Here is an 11,207-nt window from a genome sequence, read left to right as displayed (position 1 = left end):
AGCTGAAAGCACCTCAACATCTGTGGGGAGGGACAGGAGAGAGGGGAGAAATAGAGACACATAATAACATTAGTTTCTTGATTCAAGAGAAGAACAGAGAGGAAGAGAAGTGCAGCAGTAGAGTTGAGTAGAGTACAGAAGAGAGAAGAAGAACTCTGCTGTGGATCCTGGTCAGCATAGAGTTTCAACATGGCCACCTTGAAGGAGAAGAGGACTTGTGGCCAGCGCTGTGAAGACTTTGGACGCTTCATCTGGAACTCGGACAATGGGACGTTTATGGGGAGAACGCCAGCGAGATGGGGTAGGAACAAAAGAAGGCTCCCTCAAAATACTGTTTATAATATTTGAGACCCCCTTGATTTACTTCCCTCATGCCACATTGAAATATAAGTGAAGCATTAACATGACACATTAAATGATCAGAAAAGACCAATGCTTGTCCAATATTTGACGCCAAGACCTGCAAAAGTGTGCTCAAATGAATCACTGATGAGTTGATTCAAGTGAGTCAAGTTTTCCTAAAGGGGTTTTCTTAGGGGTTTTTCCTTGTCTTCACTGAGGGTCGAAGGTTGGTGGTGCTGGTTAGACTTGCCTAGGTATTTTAGGTCGGCCTGTTATGTCTTTCCAACATGCACGTTTGTGTCTTGTGCTTTGTTTTGTTTCCTTCTGTTTAATTTTGTTTGCATACTGTATTGCATCATTTTGTTTTGTGGTTGATTGTTGATTAGTTATATCTCGGCAGGCTTGTTCTCTGTAAAATCCTTTGAGACATGCTTTGTGATGAAGGGCTATATAAATAAACTTGACTTGACTTGATGTGATGCGCTATATTATAATAAAGCTTAGAAACAGAACCATCAGGGGATCTGTGCAGGTTTAATATGTGTGTAATGGGTTGCATGGATCGTGATTCATGGCCATAGATTTTTTAGGCTTTAAATTGACTTATCTAAATGATGCACCAAATAGATGCAAGTGTGTGTGTGTGTGTACACACTTAAACAGGCACACGCATCGACACGTGAGCTCACACACACACCTGTGTGCTCACGCATATAAACCCACATATCCAGCACACATACGCACTCGTGTGCGTACCACTTTGTATGACTTTTCATGTCCTTTTAATATCACCACAGTGAGCTGTGTGTGTTTTCAGTGTGTGGACAGAGAGAGATAAGCAGGGCGGTGTGATAAGTAAGCTGTGGTTTCTGGGGTTTGTGAGACTCCTTCTCCTCTGTTTGATCTTACAATCAGATTAAATTGAGCTCACATCGACAGAGGACGCCTTGACCTCTGGCAGTGTAGACATTTACCTTTATTACCACAGTCACAGTCAGCACACACTCCTCTCTGTGGCATGAGTGTTTCCGCATTAAGCATAACTGCCTTGCTAATGTGGAAGAACAGGAAGCATTTAACAAAGCAATGTGTCATCTCTCTTTCGCTCACTTTCTCCCTTACAGTGAACATCAGTCTGCATAATAAGCTATGAAAACTTCCACGACCCCTACCAGGAAAAAATCATCTTCTACCTCAAGGCTCTGAAATAAGAAATACTACAGTGCCAGACAGGCGATAGGGCAGAAAGGGCTACTTGAATACCCCATGATCATGTAACACTTATTTCTTTCTCTTTCTCTCTCTCTCTCTCTCTCTCTCTCTCTCTCTCTCTCTCTCTCTCTCTCTCTCTCTCTCTCTCTCTCTCCCTCCCTTACAGTGTACATCAGTCTGTACTATGTGGCCTTCTATGTAGTGATGTCAGGACTCTTCTCTCTGGCCATCTGGGTGCTCATGTACACGTTGGACCCGTACGCCCCGGACTACCAGGATCGACTCAAATCTCCGGGTAACAAGCACAACAACAAGGAGTTAAGGCAGTGACTTAAACCAGATCTCAGTACTCCTCAACCAGTTCTCTCTCTGTGTGTGTGTGTGTGTGTGTGTGTGTGTGTGTGTGTGTGTGTGTGTGTGTGTGTGTGTGTGTGTGTGTGTCTGTGTCTGTCCAGGGGTGATGGTGTGGCCAGACAGCTACGTAGAGGAGGTGCTCGAGATCAACTACAACACGTCAGACAAGGCCAGCTGGATGAAGAAGGCCAACTGCCTTCATGACTTCCTGAAGCGTTAGTAGTCACTCAAATCACCCCAGTGGGCATTTATCTATAATCTAATACCTAACAAGACATTGCCCAACCTCCACAAACGTGTTATTTCTGAATCTTTCCCCCTCTCTCTCTCTCTTCTTCCTGCCCACCTCCACCCTTCAGCATACAACGACACCAAGCAGCTGGAATGTAACACCTACAACTGCACTAAGGGAAAGTACTTCATGCAGAAGACCTTTTCTGCCCCTCATCACACCAAGTGGGCGTGCCCCTTCACTCAAAGCATGCTGGGACCCTGCTCAGGACTTGAGGACCCAACCTTTGGCTACAACTGCACCATGCCTTGTCTCATCGTTAAGATGAACAGGGTGCGTTCGGACCATTCTCACTTATGAAGGAAATGGGCAGTTACTTATAATATAGGGTTTTTTTTCATCACACATACAAATAACCAGGACTGAAGGTACTAATTTTATGTTGTATTTCTCCAGATCATTGACTTTTTGCCTTCCAATAACACTGGCCAGCCCCCGTATGTCAACTGCACTGTGCTGGTGAGCAACAAATGCATAAAATGATTTCAATCACATGCATTCAAGAAAATGAATCTGAGGTTTTACATACTGTCTAAACATGTATTGCTGACAATCTGTGTCTCTGTGTGTGAGTGTGTGTAGGAGGGACAAGAAAATGTGGCAAAAATGGAGTATTTCCCTGAAAAGGGAATTATGGATTTTTCTTACTTCCCCTACTACGGCAGACTGGCTCAGGTAAACAAGAAAGTCGAAGAAAGTAGCAAGTCTACCCAAAGCCACAACATACACATGAGTGCTAGCAAGACCTTGAATTGATATTTGTCATACATGAAAATCTATTGTATCCCATTAAAATGTCCTCTCTGTAAGAGTCAAGGAACCGGTTTTGAGTTGATTACATCCACTATAAAAAATGAATTTGATGAGAATAAAAAGCACTAAAAAAAAACCCCACTATTATATCTATTTTGTTTGCTACCTGGAATATTTCAAAAACTAGAAAAAAGTAGGTGTCAGATTTTTCAAATGGTGAATATCCCATTATGGAATGAAATATTAGCAGCATGTCCTGGTAAATGAGAGGAAAAGATTAAAAAAATGAGTAAGTTAATAAGTAATGGTCTGCATTTCCTCTCTCCTCCTTCTGTTCAGCCCAGCTATGTCAACCCGTTGGTGGCAGTTCGGATCAGCCTGATCGGGGAGAAGCACGCCAAGATCCAGTGCCGAGCGGTCGCCGACAGGGTCCTCCACGACAACTTCTACGACCCCTACGAGGGAAAAGTCACCTTCTACCTCAAGGCTATGAAATGAGAAACAGAACAGCTAGGGCAGAAAGGGGAACTTAGACACCCCATAATAACAACTTACCCATCAGTATCAAAGATATATCAGGTCTCTACTGATCAATAGTGACTGGAATTATTCTTTGACAGCATTATTATAACTACTATTATTCAACTTAACATTGTAGGCCCACTTGTAAATCTGGAATGCGTGAATATTTACAGTGAAGATGCATCTGGCTGCCGAATGTGGTGCTTTTATAAACATGATTTGTCCTGCTTCGCTGATTCATGTTACAATCTGTATCAGTTTTTTTTTTCCATAACTGAATTAAACATTAAAATCCAATGCTTATTATGGAACCTGGTGTACACACACATACACACACAGGGCAAGAAAGAGTGTGAGAGAGAGAGAGAGAGAGAGAGAGAGAGAGAGAGAGAAAGAGAGAGAGAGAGAGTGCTCATTTGTCTCAATCAATCAATCAATCAAATACATTCTAGAGGTAGATTTGGGATTAAACATGTACAGAGTGTGTCCTTAGAGGGTTATCCCGTGAAGTACATACAGTTTATGCAACTGAATTAACATTTCTAATTAGCAATAATAATAATAATGGTAGTAATACTAGTAATTCTTTCCCTTTTTTGCTATGGTCTAAGGTTTAGGATTTTTTTTTTTAGCTCATATCAACAAAATTGAAAGTATCAGTGAGAGATGAAGTTCTGTGACTATTTCACTGTAAATGCCAGATCCCAGTGCAGAAAAGAAATAACTAGAGAAAAGTAGCATAACTCTAAAACTCTACTCAAGTACATTAAGTAGCTGTAACTAGTTACCTTCCACCTACACCTCCGCTAATAGGATGATGAGGCTGATGGGGGTTCTCATAGTTCTGCTGACTGCAAGCTTTGTGGGTTATCAGCTTACGTAGTATGTGTGTAGCACACACACACATGCACACACACACACTCCAACACGAGCCGTCTCGTCGTTGGTGGTTATTAGATGGTTATTAGAAGGAGTTTGGTCAACTTAGAGATCTTGGAAGCCAGACGTTTCCTTGAAAAAGGAGATTATTTTGTTGTATGATGCGATAACTAGGATTTGGTCACATGGATCCGCTCATATCAAACCGCCCATTCCTGTGTTTTTGTTTCAGTACAGGAGGCATGAAGAGGGAGGAGAAATGCCTTCATCAGAAAGTAGCTGTTTAGTAGTTTGAAGACTGTTAAGATTTATTTCTTCTTAACCTATGACAAACACAACCTTAATACTGGATTAAAACCAGGGACCTTTGATTTAGCAATTTCCCTCTCCACACTTGTGACTCCCAACATGAGATGAGATGAATGAGACAGAGATTAGGAAATGCAGGCTACTGCATATCCAGATTATAGGATTGTGAAATAGTGTAAATGCATGTGGCACATACAGCGGCAAAACAAAGGCTTTCTGTGTTGACAGCGCCCTCTAGGTGAAGCAGTACAGATAGGCAGCGAGGTAGCTCAATTCAGACCAAAAGCGAAGCAAATTTTTCGCGCGGCGCGATTACATACAAAGTCAATGCAAAGATGCGAACAGACACGATTTCACGCCGGGTGACGCGTATGACGTGTATGACGTGGATGATGCGACGCAAATGAAATTCACCGAGCTGTGTGCGCCTCCGGATGATGTTATGAACCCAGACATGACGGCGTTTGGTTCTCCGAGAGGCGAAGATTCGCTTCGCGTTTGGTGTGAACGTGGCTTTAAGACCTCTGATATGTAACTATGCTTCCCAGTTGGGCAGTTAATGTTCTCGCTTCCTCAGGAAAAGCACTGCATCTCAAAACACAAAGACTAGATATTTCTTAGTCATACCACCTTTAATAAATAAATGAATTAACAATTCAACAATCTGAAAATACATGATGTACAACATTTTGATGAAAATAGCATCTCTTTTCGCCCTGGAGGACTCACTCATGACCACCCACACTATAAATATGTAAACTCATCCTTTTGACAAAATAAAGATAAACACCCTCTCTGTTAACACACTCCAAGAAGAAACTGACAACAACATTAAATATGAAACAAAATGACATGGACCTGTGCTACATACATTTACATTGCACATTATGAATGATAAGACAAGAACATTTACAGCACTGGATGCCAAATGAGCGTCACCCTGCATATGTTAAGATCTGAAAGTCTTATTTGTAGGTCTGTGTTTGGTAGCAGGCACATCAGTTTGACATTCTACGATAGCCTGTGCAGGATTTCCTCTAGTTATAACATTGCTGAGTAAATTGTGACCGTCTGCAAGAAATGGAGCTCCACTCGACAAAATGAGAGAATAAAGCAGGTCATACTCTTTGTCAAAGCAATAGTTGTAGCCTTTTTTAGATAGCATTAGAATGTGTCATCACAACTAAATCCCCAATGGCATATTAATGAGAAAATCCTACAAGTAACATCTATCAAATACAGCAGATAGAAGATGTGCTCAATCAGAATCAGTCATTTTCAATCCACCTAAATTTGAACCAGGCAGATACAGTAACACATTGGACAAAGGTCAGATATAGTGAAAATGGAAGCTGTTTTAAGACATAGACAAGTGCATTCTTAATAAAAAAAAATCCTAACATTTTACCCATACATGAAAAAAACAACAACAATATCTGGAGTCTAACCTTCAGATTTGGTCCACCTGCTTGGTACAAGGAAGAAAGATTACGAATGAAGGATGAAAGAAACGATGATGATCAAAGAAAGAGTGAGAGAATGAAGAGCGTCAATGGCAAACCGAACAAAAATGATGATTCATCCTTGTGGGACTGAAGATTGTGGAGAGGGAAATTGTTTTTGTTAATACACATGCAGTTCTGTAGGTTGTGACGGATAAACTTGCCGAGTAAAAAAGGTGATTCAAAGTGCATTAAAAGTATCAGAACTGTGAGGATAACAAGTGTCTTGTTTTCTGCTTCTCTATTTAATGAAAGGTGGGGTTCCTATCTGAGTACACAATGGTAGATTCTTTACAGTTGTAGATGATTTCAAGCCTTTTAGATTGCTGATTTATATTGAAAGAGTGAAAGAGGAAAGCGGGTCAGTGATGTACTTTGATGCAGTCATTACTTGAAATGATTTTAGTATGAGTTATCAAGCGAGACCATGTCTGTTGTATCTAACTGGATGCGATATTGGTCAAGAATATGGATGCTCCTTCATTTAATATAGGAGGTGCGTTTCTCCATGTGACAGATGTGCATGAAATAACTCATATGGAGACAATGTGACTCATGGCAGAAGATCTTCAGAGCCTTTTGAAATTTCCATAACCTCAGGTCCATGTGTGAGTAATGAGTAGGAGGCAAGATTAGTTTGAAGAGGTTTAAGTGTTTTTTCTCTCTTCCTCCACAGATTCTCTCATTAAGCAGCATGGTAATTCATCAAAAGATCCAGGGGTTGGTGGTAATTCATCTGCCAAAGTCTTTAAACCAAAGAAGGAGAAGAGGAAGATTTGGTCCATAGGATGTGAAACGATTACACACACAACAGGCCATATCACACTCTTTTGTGTGTTGGCGTGAAGGCGTTTTTGAATGCCCAAATGAACCGAACGTCTGCTTCTCGTGACGCCGCTCTGGCCTTTGCAGGAGTATGTGGGGAAGTCTTTTGAAGCCCTGCAGCCGGTCTGGTCAGGTGACTGTCTTGCGTTCAGTCCGGGGAACCCATCTGTGTGTGGTAACTCTCCACAGCACCGGTGCCAGGAGCAGACTCAGAGTGGTGACACTGAGAACCAGCAGGTACACCTGGGAGGAGGGAGGAAGGTGGAGAGAGGTGTTTGTTTAGGTATATTTCATCCTATTTTTGAAGATTTGTTGCTGTATATGTATGTTGTGCTTTTGTTCACCAGACAATGCATCAGACTTCTTGGAGGTTTATGTTCTTATTGTGCATGGTCCCTGTTAAATAAACTTAAACTTAATTTAACCAGTAGGCTTTGTGTTACAGTCCACCACTGGAATAAAAATATTCTGGCACTCTGGCTGAATCACCCTCAGCCCAACACTCATCAACAGACCAAAATATAACAAAGGGACTGTAGCACCTCACACCACCTGAGCTCTCTCTGTGCAAAGGCTAAAATCCCTGTGTTTTTATCTCACCAGTTTGGTTACCAGGTGCTACTGACCTCTCTGGAGATGATGCCAGCACGACGCGCACGGCTGCCCAAGACAAAGGAGAACTCGCTGACCTGCGCTAGGCCGGCTGACACAATCCAGCGAATGTGTCGGGAGCCTGGCGGCAAGATGGCCGACAGCACCACCACAGCCATCAGGAACTAGGAGAAAATGAGTAGAGAGGGGAAAGGAGTGAATGAGTGAGAGATACTAGAGAAAGAGAGAGAGAGCGAAATAAAGAAAACCGCTGTACCTTCATGATGACGAGTGTGAGTGTTAGCACCAGCAGGATGGTGAGTTCATACAACACGAATGTGGGGAACACATGGAGACCTGCAGCATCACACAAACACACAAGTCTTAGTAAGTCTCAATATAAATGGTGCTGACGGTATGATGTGACAATAAAGCTAAATTGCTATGTTGGATCTGACCAATAGAGGCAAAGAAGATGATGGCGAGGAAATCTCTGATTGGCTCGATGCACCCCATGACCTCCGTAGTGACCATGTGACCCTGGGTGGAGAGCAACGCTCCGGCCAGGAAACAGCCCAGCTCCATAGAAACATCCAGAAACTCTGTCACCTAGGGAACAGTCAGTAGTAGGAAAATAAACACAATTAACTTTCTTCAAGGGAGGTTAAATAATGCTACTTTGGAGGACGCATATCTGGTATTTGTAGAAAAATCCAAGAAATCTGAAGGAAAGAAAGAGATACAGCATGTAGAGAGTGAAGAGTTGAAAACTGAGCTTTTTATCTAAGAATAAACCAGTGAGAGAAAAAGCAAAGGGCATACCATCAGCATGAAAAAGACAAAAGCGGTCATCCCCAGCACCAGGATCTCCTTGTTGCCTTTGCTCTCAGCATGTAGTTTCTTGTAGTAGGGACCAATCAGGAATGATTTGAGCAGCGCACACAGCAGCAGCACAGCAGCCAGAGAGACCAGGACCTGAGCCAGGAGGACGAGCACACGGAGACCCCCAAACAGAAAGCTGCGGGACACAGAGGGAACACCAGATTAAAACACTGTGTGTGTGTGTGTGTGTATGTGTGTGTGTCATGCAAGCATAAGAAGGCTAACTGACCTGTCCAAGTCTCCACTCTGTGCCTGGATAAGAGTGGGCATGACAGCGATGAAGAGGCCAAGCTGAACATCTTGCATCACTAACATCCCCAGGAGAACACTGCTGTAGTCCAGGTCACCTGTCAAACATGCAAACACACACAGAGACACATTACTATACAACTGTATAATTGAAGATTACTAGTAATTGTTTCTAACAGAATGCATCCTGTATAAGGTAACAAAGTTTGGCACAGCATTTGTTTTAATAGTGTCAATTGCTCCACAGTTTTACCGTTTCACCGTTTAGTGTTGAAACTTCATGCTAATTCAGGATGCTCAAGATGTGCACATCATTTTTAATTCCTGCTGTAATTGGGCTAGCTGGGTAATCAAAGGAGACACCTATCAAACCATAACAAACCACAGCAGGCCCCTGCCAGGTTGAACAGAACTAATGTAAACATGGCTCCAATAGTTGTAGAGTAGAGAATAGAGAATAGTAGAGAGAATAGTAGAGATAGTGAATAACCCCAAATACCCTGACTACCCCAAATAGTTGAGAATAACCCCAAAATCAGAAATTAAACACAATGGTGACCAAGTACAGAAACAGATACACACAGCTACCTTCCTTCTCCCCTCTGGCCCCGCCTGCTAGGAAGCGGGACACTAGAGGAGTGCTGGACAGGGAGAGACAGCTGGAGATGAAGACAGTCTGGGTGGGTCGAATACGCAGGACCTGTCCCCATAGCAAACCGGCCGACACCATCAGCAGACTCAGGTAGCACGACCCCTGCACTGATATCTTCCATACCTATGTTCACACAATAATCACACAGAGTATCAGTATGAGTTTTATAACACACTATTAAAAAACACGCTTTACAGAAGTTAGTGTCATGTTGAAGTGGTAAAGCAATGCAAACAACTGATGTATATAACTGAAACCAGCTCTCTTTAAACAATGAAGTCAGGAAGAAACAGGTCTTGAACGAATAACATCAGTATTGTGTACAAAAGATACTCACAAGTTCATTCATTCAAGTTCAAGTCAGGTTTCAAGTGTTTGAGGGACAAGTCTGAGTCGAGCCTCAAGTCTTTGGTCAAAAGCCTGAGTCAAGTGTGCTTACACCACAGTAAGGAAATTTACCAGCCAGCTGGTTACGTTATGCCTTATTGAGCCATTCATATGTCAGGCATTGGCAACTCATCTCTTTCTGACCCCTTTATGACTTGAGTGCGAGTCTCAAACTGGAGTCCCCATCCCTCTCCCTGCTGCGTACCTTGCGTAGGCGTTCAGGCGAGAACTCAAGTCCGACCACAAAGAGAGTGAAGAAGACGCCCAACTCCCCTAGAGTCTCCACCTGCACCATCGACTGCAACACACAGAGCAAGATACAATTAGGCAGCATTCAGGATGACAAGCTGAAGCAGAAGTGTATAATCAACTGGCGCTTTCTATGGTTTTAGACCATAAATAGCATACTTCACAAATGTTGGTAATGTTGCAGTGCAGAACATGCAGCTGTTAAGTTGAAACCAGTTTGAGTCCAACATGCAATGCACCACACTTTGACTGACTGGATTTTTTTATGCTAGTGTAGCGACAATTGCCTAAAGAGGCTTGCTGGCTACTTGACAGTGCACCTGGTCTTTTCAAAGTGTTTAGTCTGATCAGACATTGCACACACTCACACACCTTGATGCTGTTCAGGCCAGAGGGACCAAGCAGGACTCCACATATAATATATCCAAACATTGGGGGTAGACCCATCAGAGTGCAAAGCCAACCACAAGGGAGGGACAGCATCACCACCGACACCAAGTCCTGGACACACACAGAGCAAACACAGCACAAAATTAGAAGAAATATACTTAATAATACTCTGTATTCTTTAATATTGAGGCTTTAGCCAAGTAAATATTGAGGGATGAGGGATTTGAAGTTTCCAATTCTGATCTCATGAAGATGTGAGATGAGTTTTCAGGTGAGTTCTTTGGTTAAAGGGCAGAGGTAAGATGAACCTGGATAAAGTGGTGGGTACTACAGTCTCAGGTAACATGAGGTGAGAATATCTGACCTTAATGAAGTGATGGTCTGCTCTTGGCATCGTGGAGTCTCGCGGTTTGGTCAGGACATACTGGTTGTTTTGGGAGTCAATGAGCATGCTCAGTCCCAGGTTGTCTTCCACCTCCTTCCGCCTGGACATGTTCTTCCTCTTCCCTCCATCCTCCTCGTCCTCCTCCACTCTCAGGACGGCCTCTATGTTCACTCCTTTCATCTACACAGCAGAGCAGCGTAAGGAGGGAGTCATAATGTGGTACGTTATTGATCCCTGGGGTTAGGGTTAGGGTTATGCTCTTTTCAGCTGTAGAGCAGCACGCAAGCAGCTGGTAGGGATTCAGTGTCTTACTTCAGTAGGGCGGATGCTTTTTGACACCAAAGCTTGATTCCAGATCCTCCAGCTGAAGGGTGGTCTCCCTACTTACTACGCCACACGGCTGCCCCACTTATTTTGCTATTTTGGAATGTG

At 42.9% G+C, this 11,207-nt stretch overlaps 2 protein-coding genes across 2 annotated transcripts in view; one reads left to right on the top strand and one right to left on the bottom strand.

Moving 5' to 3' along the window:
* Positions 1-189: 189 nt before the first annotated feature.
* On the top strand, positions 190-3,451 carry LOC139915795 (potassium-transporting ATPase subunit beta-like). Its single transcript, XM_071904507.2, has 7 exons — positions 190-301; positions 1,721-1,849; positions 2,010-2,123; positions 2,268-2,473; positions 2,597-2,659; positions 2,783-2,875; positions 3,293-3,451. Exons 1-7 carry the CDS (start codon positions 190-192, stop codon positions 3,449-3,451), a joined length of 876 nt encoding a protein of 291 aa, XP_071760608.1.
* A 1,825-nt stretch (positions 3,452-5,276) lies between these two features.
* The window catches only part of slc9d1 (solute carrier family 9 member D1), a 32,298-nt gene continuing 26,367 nt past the window's right edge, over positions 5,277-11,207 (bottom strand). The window contains exons 5-14 of the mRNA XM_071904472.2: positions 10,755-10,955; positions 10,373-10,501; positions 9,957-10,049; positions 9,301-9,487; positions 8,693-8,810; positions 8,404-8,599; positions 8,040-8,190; positions 7,859-7,938; positions 7,617-7,766; positions 5,277-7,233 (exon numbers count right to left, since the gene is read on the bottom strand). Coding sequence (XP_071760573.1) covers positions 7,120-7,233; positions 7,617-7,766; positions 7,859-7,938; positions 8,040-8,190; positions 8,404-8,599; positions 8,693-8,810; positions 9,301-9,487; positions 9,957-10,049; positions 10,373-10,501; positions 10,755-10,955 — 1,419 coding nt within the window. The 3' untranslated portion in view covers positions 5,277-7,119. The remainder of the gene's footprint in view (positions 7,234-7,616; positions 7,767-7,858; positions 7,939-8,039; positions 8,191-8,403; positions 8,600-8,692; positions 8,811-9,300; positions 9,488-9,956; positions 10,050-10,372; positions 10,502-10,754; positions 10,956-11,207) is intronic.

Source organism: Centroberyx gerrardi, chromosome 1 (genome assembly GCF_048128805.1).
Source record: "Centroberyx gerrardi isolate f3 chromosome 1, fCenGer3.hap1.cur.20231027, whole genome shotgun sequence".
NCBI lineage: Eukaryota > Metazoa > Chordata > Actinopteri > Beryciformes > Berycidae > Centroberyx > Centroberyx gerrardi.
Note: the sequence above shows the minus strand (reverse complement) of the source record. Positions and strands in the feature narration are given on the sequence as shown.